This window comes from Numenius arquata, chromosome 12 (assembly GCF_964106895.1).
Source record: "Numenius arquata chromosome 12, bNumArq3.hap1.1, whole genome shotgun sequence".
NCBI lineage: Eukaryota > Metazoa > Chordata > Aves > Charadriiformes > Scolopacidae > Numenius > Numenius arquata.
The window spans coordinates 16,350,487-16,365,518 of record NC_133587.1 but is presented as its reverse complement, the minus strand read 5'-3'; the positions used below and the strand labels follow the sequence as shown (position 1 = coordinate 16,365,518).

General features: G+C 59.8%; 1 protein-coding gene across 1 annotated transcript in view; it reads right to left on the bottom strand.

Annotated features, from left to right (window-relative positions):
* The window catches only part of EPB41L1 (erythrocyte membrane protein band 4.1 like 1), a 29,442-nt gene extending 15,267 nt beyond the window's left edge, over positions 1-14,175 (bottom strand). Inside the window, exons 1-13 of the mRNA XM_074156987.1 lie at positions 14,017-14,175; positions 13,141-13,305; positions 10,642-10,746; positions 10,521-10,563; positions 9,785-9,860; positions 9,280-9,498; positions 9,087-9,174; positions 8,628-8,780; positions 7,743-7,840; positions 7,419-7,594; positions 6,873-7,021; positions 6,279-6,314; positions 4,172-4,363 (exon numbers count right to left, since the gene is read on the bottom strand). Coding sequence (XP_074013088.1) covers positions 4,172-4,363; positions 6,279-6,314; positions 6,873-7,021; positions 7,419-7,594; positions 7,743-7,840; positions 8,628-8,780; positions 9,087-9,174; positions 9,280-9,498; positions 9,785-9,860; positions 10,521-10,563; positions 10,642-10,746; positions 13,141-13,305; positions 14,017-14,175 — 1,659 coding nt within the window. The remainder of the gene's footprint in view (positions 1-4,171; positions 4,364-6,278; positions 6,315-6,872; positions 7,022-7,418; positions 7,595-7,742; positions 7,841-8,627; positions 8,781-9,086; positions 9,175-9,279; positions 9,499-9,784; positions 9,861-10,520; positions 10,564-10,641; positions 10,747-13,140; positions 13,306-14,016) is intronic.
* Positions 14,176-15,032: the final 857 nt, after the last annotated feature.

The window sequence follows — 15,032 nt, the reverse complement described above, 5'->3', positions numbered from 1 at the left end:
CATTTCTTCTTAGTCCATGGAAATCACAACAGAGGCAGTCAGTGACTGCCAGGAGCACCACCTGTGTCTTTCACAGCTGGGTTTGACCCATGAAAGCAACATTATCACTAACTTGGCAGCCGCTCTGGGCCTCCCAGGAACCACAGGTTGGTCTCTGGCATTCCCTCAACACCAGTCTTCCTGTTCTGTAGCAATGCTTGTGGCCGACTCAACTCACTGCTTACTGTCCCGAGGGTACAGCAGCTTCTCTTCTGCTCCTGCACTGCAGTCTCATTGCTTTCTGCAGCCAAGGCAAGGACGACAGGCTGTGAGCACATGAACACACTCTTCAGTGAAGTCCTCTCATCCCTCTTCTCTGGCTGCAGAGCAAAGTCCTTTGGAGGAGACCTTCCCCAGACAAAGATGACAAGTTTCTTTAGGCTCCTTTTCTGAATTAAAGCTTGAGATACTCATTGAAGATCAAAAAGCCTTAAGACAAGTCTTCTGAAGCCTGGAACAATGTGTTCATCCATGGCAGAACCTCTTAACCAGAAAGAAAAACCCAAAGGCTCCAGATTTATTTCCAAACCAGTTTCCTTCTCCTAAAGCTTTGTTGGGATGAGCACAGCCCGCTTCAAGGGGACAGCCAGCTACTCTGTGGTGTGATCTGAGCTCTGCCCTGGAGGCCTCAATGCCAGCTCCAGACACAGCTCTTATTCCACAGCTCATGGCAGCCCTTATGTCTCCAGAGCATGAGGACTCTTGGGGATGTTCGGAATAAATATCTGGATACTTGGGTATGTCCTCCAGGAAAGAAGAGAACTTCTGGAGCTTTGGAGGTCAGTGGACTGGCAGGACAGTGTGCCAAGGCAGAAGCCGAGCATCACCACCCGTGATGGTGCTGGGAAGGGTCCATAGCGCAACCTTGACTTCCCAAGGGATAATTTACTTTCACACCTCCCCCCCATGGCCCAATCTGCTTTAAGAACAGGAGCATTTGGGAAGGTCATTCTCACTGTGACCTACACATCACAAGAGGGAGCAAGTTGCTAGAAAGAAAAGAAATGATGGCATGGAGCAGAGACAGCCTTCTGTCCCTGCCAAAAGGGCCCACAACCTCGGCAGAGCCCATGGCACGCAGGAGTCTTCTCCCTTCAAGCATCCTTTGATGTCCCTGCCATCTCTCTTTGCTCCTCAGGGAGACCCAGCTCACCTGAGAGGAAAGCATGGGCCTCATGACAAGGAGGGGAGAATCCGAGGCGTTGAGACAACACACTGGGTTGCTTTGTCACCCAAAGCTGAAAAGTATCTGGCACCTCACAGCCCAGTGTTCTTGTCTTCCAGCTGGGGTGAGGACTGAGGGATAGAAGAGAGGGTGGAGACGTGTATAGCTGGGGGAGATAACCCAGCCTCAGCGGGTCTGATGCCCACAGGCATCAGGCTGAGCATGATGAGAGCCCCAAGCTCTGCAGATGTGCTGTCCTCATGTTATCACCCTCTCGGGGCCACAAATTCCTCATGGTGACCACAGGCCAGGAGAGGACAAGTTCCCACATATCAACTGCTGAGTCTCAGCCACTAATGCCTAGACAGAAATCACCTGTGAGGCCACCTTGGCACCTGCACCACAGCGCAGCCCTGGCACCCCGGAGGGTGGAGGGGAAGCCTCTCAGAACCAAGAGATGTGTGCACACCTCACTCCTGCTCTTTCTGTCCGCCACCTCCTAAACATGGGCACGTAGAGGGTCCCACCATAGACCAGGAGATGCTGCTGCAGAGACCAAGCTTCACTAAAGATGCGTGTGTCCTCGTTGAAGCCGGAGGCTGTGCCCAAGCCCTCGTTCACAGCCCTACTGCCTCCTGGGGACACAGGGAGCCCAGATTCAGGATCCAGCTGTGCTGGTAGGACACAGCCAGCCAACGCTGGCAACTTGTGCACTAAGGGAGTTGACAGGGAGTGAAAATGCAACCAGCCTCACCACTGGTCCCCCTGCCCAATGCCGTCTTCCCTGGGGGCACTCAGGTAGGACGTGCACCCCAGCGCCGCTGAGCACCACATGGGGTCATGGCTGTGTCCAACCACATCAGAACCAAGTCTCAAAGACCAGTGGTATCTTCTCTTGGCTGTCCTGGGAAACAGCCACCACCATGTGAGATAAACCCCGCACACAAGCAGTGCTGAGAGCCCACATTCCTCACCGTGGGCACTGGGCGAGGACATTGAAGGCAGCATGACCCTGCTTTGCACAGGCAGAAGTCCAACATTCCTGATGCCCCCTGAGATGTCCTATTTCAGGGTGCCTGGGCCCAGGGAACTGTAAGTGTAGCCAAAGAGAAAAGAAAGCACAAGGGATTGCTAAAGGCAGCTTGTAGCTGCTGCCTGCTTGCACCCGGAGTGGAGACCCACACAGTGCCTGTGCCATAGGGTCAGTGCTGCCTCGGGACCCCCAGCATGGCCCCCACACCCAGCCAGCCCTGGGGGTGCACAGCAGGGCTCCACTGGGAGGTCTCTCCCAGGACCCTGTCTCACAGCCCAGAAGAAACACTCAGGGGAGCAGATTTCACCAACAGCCCTGTCCTGGCGAGGGATCCTGCCCATCGCTGGGGAGGGGACCACCCGGGGTTGGGGGCAGCAAACAGCTCCAGCTCTGCTCGGAGGGCAGGAGCCACCTCAGAAGGACAGAGGGCCCCACGGGGGGCAAACTGTGAGAGTGAGGGGTGGGGAGAGAAGGAGGATGGTGACAACCTCAGGAGAGGAGACAAGGCTTTTCTGCGTGAAAGACTCCATGCTTAGGGAAGCTCCGTGCTCGGATGCAAAATCGTCTAAGGTGTCCTCTTCCATCGTCTGTGCCAGCACGGAAACCCCAGCACCCATGGTGAAAGAGAGAGAGAGAGAGAGACAGAGAGACACAGAGAGAGAGAGAGAGAGAGCACATGAGAGGAAGGAAGGAACAAATGGTGGGTGGGTGGATGGGTAGAAGGGAGGGTGGGTGGGTGCATGGATGGGTGGGTGGGTAGATAGATGGATGAACAGAGGTCACAGCTACGCCAGCTCTAGATGCTCCATTTACATCTCCGCACTTTAGATATTTGCTTGTAAAAAAGATGTGGGGTGAAGTCCCTCTTCTTCCCAGCGCCGCGCTTTGACGAGGGGCTGGGAACCCACCTCTGCCTGGGGCCCCCCGCAGCCCCACGTCTCCAGCCGGCGCTGGGGACCAGCAGGCACGTGTGCACATCACTAATCCCCCGCAGACAGCCCCTGGCCCGCACCCTCCTCACAGCCCAGCCCCACGGACTGTCCCAGGAGGGAGGCAGGGCAAAGCGGGTCCCGCGTGTGGCATCCACCTTGCCTGGAGCCACGGCCACTGGTGTGGGCACAGGACTGGCTCCAGAGCACCCACTGGGGAGGGAATACCGCAGAGGGGCGAGCAAGCAGGGAGGGTCCCTGGCGGGGCGAGGGCATCCAGGCTGGCAGATGTCCTTGCCACATGCTGCCTGTACCGAGCCAAGCAGGAACCCCGCGCCACAGAGCACCCAGCTGGGCCATCCGCGCCCCTCACAGCACCGGGGGCTCTGCATGTCCTGGTACCCCCAACTCCAGCCACCCCAGGCGCCATCGTTTCACAATCCCACCGCAAAGCCAGCCGGCACAGCGCCAGGAAGGGAGGCCATGGGTGCAGGGTGCCAGCGTGGCACCACTCACCCCTCCGCCTACTCCCACCACCCAGGTCCCGGCTGGTGAGAGCACCACAGGGCACCTCTGTGCCGGCGCCCGGTCCTACTCTGCTGAGGACAGCCCTCGGGCAAGAGCTGCACTGGGCACTGTGCAGCCAGCGTGGCACTGTCCTGCCACGCACCAGCCCTGATGCCACGAGGGGTGAGGAGAGACCCATCTCATGGGCCAACAAAGCCACAGCCCAACTCTTACGTACCCTCAAACACAGCTCTCCAGAGAAGGATGAGAAGTTCACCCCCATGCAGTGCCTGGGCACCAGGGGAGACCACCACCAGCAGCATGAAATGGTTAGCTCCTTACAGAACTTAGAGACAAGACCCTGGCCAAAGGCCCCCTTCTCCACCACATAGTTTCCACTGCGGTCCCCCAGGAGGCAGAGACCCAGAGCCCAACAGCTGAGGAACACCTCCCCGCAAACAACTTGATCCCCTCCGTAAGAGAAGCAGCAAAACAAACCTCGCTGGCCTTTTCTGGCGTTCCCTTTGGTGTTTCATCCTCATGCTTGGGTGAGGAAGAGGCTGGTGAGGAAGGCAGCCTCCTGTCCCGATCCCTGTGAACCAGCTTGCTGTTGGGCTCCTTCAGGGTCCGTTTCAGCTCATTGATGCTGGCCTGATGCTTCAGCAAAACGTCTTCTGGCTTGTCTAAAAACTTGGGGAAGGAGAGAGGAAGATAACTATGAATAAAGCACCGGCCAAGGCAAAAGAGATGAGCGGGGGCACTGGAAGGGTTTGCTTCACACTGGGCTTGAATTTAGGGTCTCAAGAGCCAAATGAACTGCGTGTCAGAACACTCTGGTCTGCAGTTCTCACTAAGACTGTTGTGAGGAGCAGCAAAAAAGCAGCATGTGGCCAAACGCATGTGGTGGAGCTTCCCTCCATGAAGGGCACAGCACACCCTTCGGCATCTCCAGCACGGCCTGCTGAGGACAAGCTAAGCCAGCTGGGGGAAAAGAGTGGGCTCTCCCTTGGGACCAGCAAGGGATGGGGCCCTACTGGAAATGCCAGCAGCCTCCTCTGCTGCTCTCTTGTGCCATGCACAAAGGGAGCCCCAGCCTCTGCCCCAGCAGGGCAGGAAACCAGCACTTCCAACGGAGCTCCTTCAAAGTGGACTTCTGCCAAAGGGCAGGAGGTCAAGGGCTGGTCAGAGATGTCCAGCATGGAGCCAAGCCTGGACCACCATGGACCAGCCTTGGCCCAACAGCAGCCTGGGGTGGGGTGAGTCTGGCCTGCTGTGGAGAGAGGACAGCTCAGAGCGCTCAAGTGCAAGACGGGGTTCAGGCGTTCGAGCATCGTTCCGTGACGGTAACAGGCACCAGGGTGGCTCCCCTCATCCTGCCGCAGAGGTGGGCAAACTGGCGCAGAGCAAGAACCAGCAAGAGCAAGAACCCTGACTCCTGCTTCAAACTCAAACCTCTTTTGAGGTTCGAAAGGAGTCACCTAAAAACACCTCCCTGGTATTTCTCCTCAGCAGCAGCCCAGAGAGCCAAGAGAGTCCCATGAAAAAACCCGAGCAAATTATCCAGACCCTTGGAGGCTCGGCGCAGCTCATGGAAAAGCTCCCCCCGTGGACCCGCATGCCTGAGCCGTGGAGAAGCGCTTCAGGGTTTGCCCACCTCTGGGCTGGGGGTGCGCCAGGGGGGGCAGCACATGCACATGCAGCGGGGTAAGCGATGAGGCGGGCAGGGGAGGGACCAGGACCGGTGCCCACCACCCCGGCGGGGTCTGCCCTGCGGTGCCCAGCGGGACGGTGAGGGCTGTGCAGTGCCAGCGCGGCAAACCCCATTGCCCGGCTGCGCTTGCCCCCGGCCACAGCTCCGGGTGAGGATCCACATCCCACCACGAGCGGAGGGGAAAATCCCCGGGGAGCAGCCGTGGATTTTAGGCTGGGATGAATCATTCCTGATGGGGGGGCCACCGCGGACACGGGAGTTTGTGCTGGGGAGGGCAGAGCATCCCTCTTCTCTGTGACAAAGCAGCTGCCCTCTGGCATGGGGGTGGGTGCCACTGTCCCCGCAGGCAGCTCCGGCACCTGTTTGCCCCAGTGGGGTGGGACGGCAGGAGCTCCAGCCCGGCTCCATGGAGGGGAAAGCAGGGGGCTGCAGGAGGGCCCATCCGCCAGACAGGGCGGGTGACGGAGGTGGTTCGGGTCAGGCAGAAGCAGAGCACGGGTCGGGATGCCAGCGGGAGCGATGGGACCAGCCTCCACAGGAGAGCCAGGGCCACAGGGCCGGACGGAGAGGAGACACGAGGCGAGGACATGGCGGAGTCAGTAACACGAGCAGAAGCCAGGTCTTCCCAATGGGCCAAGGATTTGGCCGTTGCGCCTTGGGAGGGCTCTTGCTCACATGTACGATTAGGACCACCTTACTTAGTGGGATAGAAGATGCCGTGTGCGCGCTGGGGCACATCCCCAGCTCTCTGTTCATCGGGCTTCTCTAGCATCCAACCCTCCCGCCCCAGTGCATCTTGTATTCCAGTAAATAGGGTGACACACAGTGTTGCTTTGGAAAGGATGGACAATATGATGCGCCGATGAGGACTAAGATACTCCAGAGAGAGAATACCTCCTGCTTGTGCCTGGGGGTTGTTTCGTGCTCCGGCTGGCAGCAAAGAGAGGGTTAAAAGTAACCAGCAGGGTCAGTCGAGGGAACTTGTCACAAACATCACAGTTAAGTTGGTGGGCTGGTAGGGTGCAGAAGGACTGGACCCCCCTCCCCTCGCAGTGTGGGGCTGAAATGGGCTGGGGTGCCCCTGGGGCAGCCCGTGGGCCGGGGCAGGGAGCGGGTGGGCTGTGCCCAGGCAGTGGTGGGCACAAATGGGCACCGGTATGCCTGACCTGTCCCCATCCCCATCACAGAGCAGGGCTGCTCCTGGGTCCAGCCTTGCCTGGGGACGAGCCTTGAGACTTGAGGAGGGCGCTGGGGAATCAGAGCTGAGCCGAGCCCCTGTGACAGCTCCATTTCAACCAGTGAGGCCAAGAGCTGTGTCTCCAGGGTCCCACCAGCCTAAGGCAGGGCTGGTTAGGAGAAAGGGCTGCAGGGACTGACTGTGCCCCGAGGTGACCCTTCCTGCCTCTGCCCGGTCCCCTGCCTGCCCTCTCCAGGGGTGAGCCAGCCAGCCCCTCCACCTCACCCTCCCTCTGCCCGCCTCCTCTGTACCTTCAGCTCCTTGATCTTTGTTGGGGTGGTCACCTCCTCATCCTCTGTCTCAGACCGTCTCCTGCTGCCAAACTCACCGTCCTCATCCTGCTTCTCACCCTCTGCCCCGGCATCGTGGTTCTCGCTGACAGAGGCTGGGCGCGAGAACTCTGTCCGTGGGGGGGAGCCAGGTCACCCCAGCCCTGCCACCCCTAACCCCCCACTCCAGACCCCCAGCCCCTGACCCCCACCCTCAGACCTGGGGGCCCATGAGCCCTGAACGCTGGTCCCAGGGGTCCCAGGGCAACAGGGAGCTGGGGGAAGCCCTGTCCCCAGGCTGCCTGACCCCAGCCCTGCCACGTCCCCCAGCTTGCGCGCAGTCTGAGCTATCACTCGGGGTGGGGATAGACCTTCTGCCGTGGGGCTGCAGTTGGGGACAGCCTCCAGAAGGAAGTCTGATGGCTGCTGTAACCCTGCCAAATGAGCCCAACAGCTCGCAGAGCTGAGCATCCCCCTCGCTCCCGCCAGCTGACCAATCTCCCGCCCCCTCCCCAATTTGGGGCATACCTCCGTCAAGGCTGCGAGACATGGTGTACCGTTTGCTGGAGGAGCGCTCGAAGAAGGGAGCTGGGCGGTCAATGAGGGCGCTGGCCTGCCGTGTCTGCGCCTGTGTCCGCCCGCTGTAGCGAAACTTGGAGCCCATCACCAGGAAGCCCTTGGGAGGTGGCTCCGGGGACACCAGCCTAGGGGTGAGGGAGGTGAAGTGCCGTCAGCGAGCCCCAGCCGTGTCCCCCAGCACTGCCCCCCACATTTATCTACTGTGGCAGAGGCAGAAGTATATCTGCCTCCAAGAAGCCAGGCTTGGAGAAGGTCTGGAGAAGGTCTCCTCACCTGAAGAAGGTGTGATGCTCTATGCAGACCTTCCAGAGACGCTTGGCGGAGCGGTGGTTGGGCAGCTTGAAGCCAATGGTGCTCTCAAACTGTTCGTACTTGGGGGAGACAGAGACACACCGTTACAGGCAGATCCTGCCCTAGAGGACATAATGGGATGGGACCTGCCTTGCCAAGGACCTCAGGTTCTCCTGCCAGGAGCCATTACCATGCAAAAAAAAGTCTTCTTCAAAGCAGTGCTGGAAGGGTCCATGCCCGGTCCCACCGGGTGGTGGGGTCATGCCCACGTTCTTTTGGCCTAAGCACTTTCCTCAACTGTAAATGGCTTTTCAGTGCAAGATAAATTCCCTCAAGAAACAAAAACCTTTTACAGCTCGTTTGGTGAGAGGGCATCGCTCTCCCTTTTAGATGCACTGTCCATGCCCTCCTGCCTGCTGGAAAATGTGGGTGGAAATGCATTCTCCCATCAGTGCACATAAAAGTGAAGAGAGTGAAAATGAAGTCAGAAAACTAATGAAAAAGCTTCCTGATGTTTTTTTATGAAGCATGGAAGACACATCAAAAATGGCCCTCAACCCGCCTTCCTGGGCAGCCTCTCTACACCAGCGGGGTCACAGCATCTGACTGGTGGGGGAAGGAGCCTGGGGTGCCCTCAGGCTGCTGAAGTCACTTTGCCAGTGAGAAAATGAGAGCACGAAGAAGAAAGCACTTGCTGAAAGCCTCCATACACCACAGGAGATGTGCTCTCTTGGCCAACATGGTCATTAACTTGGGACCCTTGGGGCAAAGGCTGGAGCCAGGCGAGGACCTCCTTGCCTGGCAGCCCCACTCCAGCAGAGCAGGCACCCTGCTGTGCACTGGGGACCACTGGTGCACGGCACCCACCTCACCCGGGCGGATCTTGATGTAGAAGTTGCTCCTCTTGTAGGAAATTTTGAGGATCTTGGGCCAGGCGAAGCGGTTGATCCTCAGCCGGTCCCTGTAGATGAGGAGGCCGTTGGCGCAGACGCCCAGCATGATGTCTATGCCCTCTGAGTCCTGGAGGAGGCAAGAGGGACAGGAGGGGACTATTCAGCTGCCCAGTAAGAACCAGTTTGGCCAGCAGTACCATGCTCCCTCCTGCTCAGTGCTCTGCTATGAGGGACCGGCTGACAGAGCGGTCACCAAACCAGACTGGGTGAGGCTGGAGGTCCTCTGGTCCAACGCAGGGCCACCCAGAGTGGCTGCCCAGGACCGTGTCCTTGTTGAACCTTCCTTGTGGCAGGAAGGGGCTGGGCAGGGAGGGATGGGCAGGCGGCAGGCAGGATGGGGTGTCCCTGGCCACCAGCTCTGGTGGCCCCATACCTTGGCATGGTGCAGGTCCACTCCATACATGGAGAGCTTCTTGGCATTCTCCAGGAAGTGGATCTCCGCTTCCCCAGGGGTCATTCCCCTGCAGGGAGACAAAGAGAGGGACACATGGCCGCGTGCCCCACCAGGCATGGGCCAGCTGTCTCGTGCCTTCTTTGCCACCGGCCTGTCTTCTCCTGGGGCTCACCGGTAGGTCTTGTGTAACTCCATGATGCGCTCCTCCAGCTCCCGCGTCTGGTTGGGGGCGAAGTGGAGCTCGCTGACGTAGTTGCCCACATGCTCCTCAGCATCATAGTCGCCCAGCTCGGCCTGCACGGCGTAGGAGCCCAGCAGGGCATGCGTGACAAAGGAGCAGGGCAGGCGCCCTGTGATGATGTCCGCACGGAGCTGCAGGCACAGGTAGTACCTGCAGGAGGGGCAGAGGGTGAGAGTGTGCCCTCCGGAGCAGGCTGGAAGTCCCCGGGAAGGGGCTGCTGGCACCCCACCGTTCACTGCTCTCTGTGGGGACTGCCTGCCATGGCCACCTTCCTGGCCCCATTCTGCAGGATTTAGACATGCCACAGGCAGCGGGAGGGCAGCGAGACCCCAGACATTCCCCCAGCTTCCCTCATCCTGCCTGAGCCCTGCCCCTCCACATGCTGCCAGCCCATCCCCCGAGAGCTGCCCCAGCATCTGTGCCCACAGGTCCTCACCTTGTGATGTCCTCTGTGAGCTGGGCAGGGTCTGGAGGGTAAAACTTCACGGTGAAGGCGAAGTTCCAGGGCCCGCCTAGGGAGGGGAGAGAGCAGTAAGGGCAGCACCCACACTTGCTGCAGGAGCACCTGGGCATCCACTAAGGGTCCCACGAGTCCCCCAAGTCCAGCACAGGGCAGGGACAAGGGGGCTCCAGAAGCTGCTGGGTAAACAACCATCGGGACACCAGCACGACTTGGTGAATCCTCCCCAAACAGCTGGGGAGAAAAAAGCATCACAACTTCAGGAGGCATAGGCTCAGCGTGACTACCAATGTCACAGCAAAAGCCTCACATGTCTTATAGGTGACACTTTGGGCAACAGCCCTTCTGCCACCCTGGCAAAGCAACATCATGGGCAATGACACCTCAGGACCTGTCCCAGCAAGCTCCCCACTCTTCCCCCCGTCCCTGTTCTCCCTGCTCAGGGCAGGTGGGGATGGTGCCCAGAGAGGGACCAGGTCTCAGCCTGCTCTCCAATGGCACAGACAGGGTCCTTTGCCCCCCACCCCTGTCATGACTAAGAGGAGAGGTGGGTAACAGGCAGCTGAACGAGCAACAGCATCCTTGTCCTCAGGCTGGCTGTCAGAGATCCCCTCCAGGGCAGGTGGGGAGGGGACCTGCTGCAGGACAGCCATCCAGGACCCCTGTGGGACACCCCAGGGCTGGGGAGAATGGACCCTCCCTGGGCACTTACTGCGGATCTGCTTCTTGATCTCCTTGGAGGGGTCCAGCCAGTTCTGCAACAAGGAGACAGCAGGTCAGGGGGGTTCCCCACCACGGAGGGGGCGGCCACAGAGGGACCCCCCCATGCTCACCTTCTGGCTGTCCGAGTCGCAGAAGGTGAGGCCGAAGTAGTCCTTCTCCAGGAGGTTGAGGTGCTCGCACACCATGTCAAAGAGGACCTGGCCTCGGGCGTGCTTCTGTGGGAGACAGGGAGAGGCTGATGGTGAGCCCTGTTCCCCTGGAGAGCCAGCAGGTGCAGGTAGCACCCGCTGGGTGCAGGCAGGGAGCACTGGGCAGGCTCAGGGCAGCCCTGGCCCTCCAGGTGACCACCAAAAGGTGCTGGCAGCCCTCTCACCTGGCAGCACTGCTCTGGGGACACCCAGGTGGTCCCGGGGCTGCAAGGATGGGGTATGGTCAAGCCCAGCCAGTGTGGTGCAGGCAGCAGGTCCAACAGTGCCCACCCGGCTCATCCCCCATCACACCAGGAGACAGTGACACCAAGCCAGAGAGGGGTCCAGTCAGCCCAGGCACCTCCGCTCCAGACCGGTAACTGGGACAAATGCGCCCCAGAGCTTGTGGCAGCCAGCGCTGCCCATGGGGCAAGCTCCTTCCCAACACCCTTCCATCCGTGGCAGTGGTGGCTGGGTCCCAAAGCATGGCATGATAAACGAGAGCTACAAAGAGCCCGAGCCTCACACAGGGATGGAGGGCACCCTTATTATCTAGTCCTTCGAGTTCCCCTGAATTTCCCTTCATGACCAGTGGCAGCGAGGCCCAGGTTTGCTCATGGAGATGGAAGAACAACCCCTACCACGTGTGTTTCTCCCCTATTTACAGACTTCCAGCCTGGCAGCTCCCGTCTCCCCTCTCCAAGGCATCCATTTACCAAAGCACCTTCACCACGTGTCCCAGGGACGGCAGCCCAGGCACCAAGTGGTCTGGCCCCAATGGCAACCCTGGGCTCCTGCCCTGCAAAGCTTTCCCAGCCACTGCTGTCACCCTTCCTGGGTCTCCTCCCTCCTGCTGACCCATGTTTTGAAGGCAGGGGCTCACCCATGGCACGTGCTGGGGTGTCACACTGAACAGTTTGACTCCCCTTTTTCATTTTTACTGAATTAAGCCTTAATTAAGAATGCAGGCAAGGCACAACTATTCCTATGGAGCCTGCAAGAAAGAAAGAAATGCAGCACCAGCCTTTCTACACTGAACCCTCTCCCCTGTGCCCCAGGTGGCTTTTTTAGAGAGCAGCAGCTCTCTAAGAGTCGACCCCATCCTCTGCACCACAATAGTGGAGAGATCATCCTTACCCCATGGAAGGACGACCCCGCCAGGGCTTGCAGAACTGCTCCTATGCCCCACGAGCCCCCCATGGTCCCTGGGGGGCTCTGCTCCTTTTCTTCTTCAGGAGGGCTTTCATCTTCCTGGCAGCCCATCTTCCCACAGCTTTGTGACAGATTTTACCACTAAAGCCACAGTCAGGGCTGCTGGAGTGCTGAGATCAAAGGCCCCCTGCCTGCGCCATGGGCAGGGGGTCAGACGCCCCCCGCCTTGGGGTGCTCGCTCATCCCAGGCAGCCACAGTGAGCAGGAGCCACGTTCCTCACCTGCATCATCGATCCTGCGCAGCCCAGAGCCGGGGGAGGCAGGGCTGCCAACAAACACCCCCCTGCCCGCCCGCCAGCAGCGAGTGCAGAGCTCTCCCCAGCAAAGGCTCCGGGATTTCTGCTCCTGAGCAACCTCAGCTTTTGCATTTTTAAGCAAAGTTGCCAGTCCTTACAAATGTCCCTGCCACCAGGACACCACTGCAGGCAGGAGGCAACAGCGGGCGCTGGGGACAGAAACAGGCACCCCCGGCGCAGGGCCACTGGACCCTGCCATGAATCCCAGCCTCAACTCCCGATTTGATCCCGGGTGTCCCCCTGTCCTAGCAGGGGAGGTCCCCATGCTGACAGCGGCTGCAGCAGCCCTGCAGCATCTACCGATGCCAAGGCAGGTGCTGGAGGTGCCAGTCCCCTCTGTCCCTCCCTGCAGTGACAGCCACTACCAGGGAAATGCGCTTCCCCACGCAGCCCCTGGCTTTGTGGGGAGGGACAACGAGGGACGAGAAGGTGAACGCACAGAGGATGGATGCAAACCTGCCTGGGGCAGCTGTGAGGGTCCACACGTGTCAGCCTCTTCGCACCAACACGTGCACACACGTCCTTCGCCTCAGGGACCGCCAACACGCTGTGCTCCAGAGGTGTCAGCAGACCCGCTGGCACGCGGATGTATCGCACACCTATTGTTAGGCAGACCTCTATCCCCCACCCCACATTTCTGCTTTTTACACGCTTGTCTATTGTCAGTAGCTGCCAAACTTAGATTCACTGGGCTGGAATTCCCTGCTAGGGTCTCTCTTTCCAATTTTTTTCCTTATTTTGAAGTTTCAACTTAAAAACATTTCTGTGGAACCTTTTCCCTAGGAAAGAGGTACTACAAAGCTGTCCTCAGAAGAGCCCTGACATCTGGGACTCGCTGGGCTGGGTCGGCTCCCCGGGCTGAGACGCGTCCCCTCCTTGGTGCCCACGCAGCCCCCCTGACACTGGGACTCACCTCCACCTCGCACTCGTACTCAGAGGCATCGAGCAGGGTCACTCTGCAGAGGGCACTCTTCACTTTCTTGGTGGTTTTCTGGGGTGACTTCTGGGTCTTGCTGGGGGTTGTTTTGTCAGAGAGCCCGTCCGTCTCGCTGTAGTCCTTCTCCTCCATGTCTGTGCCCTGCAGCGGGGAAGACGCAGAGGGTTACCCAGCACCACTGCCAGGATGGATGGACAGACAGGGCAAGCCCTCCAGCAGCAGGCAGAAGAGGGCAGCTGACAGGGGGAAAGCTGATGGCCTCTTTGGAGTCCACAGCCAAGCCCAGTTCCCACACCACACCACCAGCACAACCAAGGTCCCTGGAAAATGGATGTCCATGAGCTCAGGGTTAGTTGAGCACCCAAAATCTCCCTGCCCAGCTGCCTGGTGCTACAGGCAGGGCCAGGGCAGCACTGTGCCCGCTACCTGACATCGGGGTGCAGCCATCGGGGTGCAGCCGCTGCTCCCAGCCCTGCCAGGGGCAGCTCAGTCCTGGGAGACACGGGGCCACATCCTTGTCCCCCTACCCTGGCTGGTGGTGCCATTTCCAGCACAGCCAGCACTCCAGGACGCCATACTGCTCCTCTGCCTCTCCTGCCCCACAGGACCCATGCAGGCAGCTGGGAGGCAGCTGGCAGAGCCCATCCACTGCCCCAGCTGTAGGGAGCTCCCTTCCAGGATGTCCCCCAGGGCCAACAGCACAGGGGATGTGCCCACCTCACCAGGGTCTCTGCAGCCCCTGACTGCAGCAAGGACACGGTGATGGGCAGCGCAAAGTAGTGGCATGTCCCCTTCCTCTGCTGTGCCGCCTTCTCTACCACATCTCATGGCACCCGGCCGTCACTCACTCACCGGCTCCGTATTTCGGGCATCGGACTGTGCCCAGGGCTTCTCATTGGCCTCAGCGTCCCGGCTGGCAGGGTTGGTGGCTGCAGCCACCTCCAGCTGCTGCTGCGGAGCCTCCTCCTGTGCGTTCTTCACCTCTGAGCCAGGGCCCGTCTCCGTCGTCATGGCCGCTGGTCACCCCGCTCTGCCACCGCCACCCACAAGGAGAGACAGGAGGTGTCACCCAGGCGCATGGGGATGGAGGATGGCAGCCAGCAGCCCGGGATGCCCCAGCTGCATGGGCAGGCGTGGGACCATCCATGCACAGATCTGCTGGCAGGAGGTGGCTTTGCACGGGGCAGCAGCACAGGAGGTCAGGATTTCATACTCATTTGAGGTGGAGGAGAAGAGCCAGTGATGCAGGGAGGGACACTGGTGGCAGGGACCCACCACGGTCAGGGCACGGGGCTCACACCCCATCCCCACACTCACAGCGGGAAGCAGGGCTGGCCACAACCCCCTGCCCCCCCACAGCCCTGGGGCCTTCAGTACCTTCACTAGCACTTTTTATGAGTGGAAGGGTTTACTCTGGGAGGAAAAACCAGGCTGTGAGTGAGGTTAAAGGATGCACCGACACAGGAAATTGCAAACATGGACAACTCCACATATTGCATCCGGGATGGCTGGTTTTTTCCCCCTCTGGACTTCCCAGCAGCAGCAGCAGCATGCTGGGTTCCCACGGCCAGTGTGGCGGGACAAGACCTGCCTCCAGCTCCAGCTGCAAAATGCACAAACAAACCCGGGGCCAGGATGAGAGGAGGGGAAGGCACAGTAACACGTTTTTGCAGCCTTTATGCAAATGCAGCATGGGGCTGGCAAGGGCTCCTGGGAGGGTCCATGCCCACACAGGTCATCGAGCACTCTTTGTGACCATCACACACTCAGGGTGCTCAGGCCCCACCAGCTCCCCATTGCTGGGCTCCCCGGGCTGCACAGGACCAGCTGGGATGGCCACCACTGAGTGCCTGAGGGCTGTGGCTATG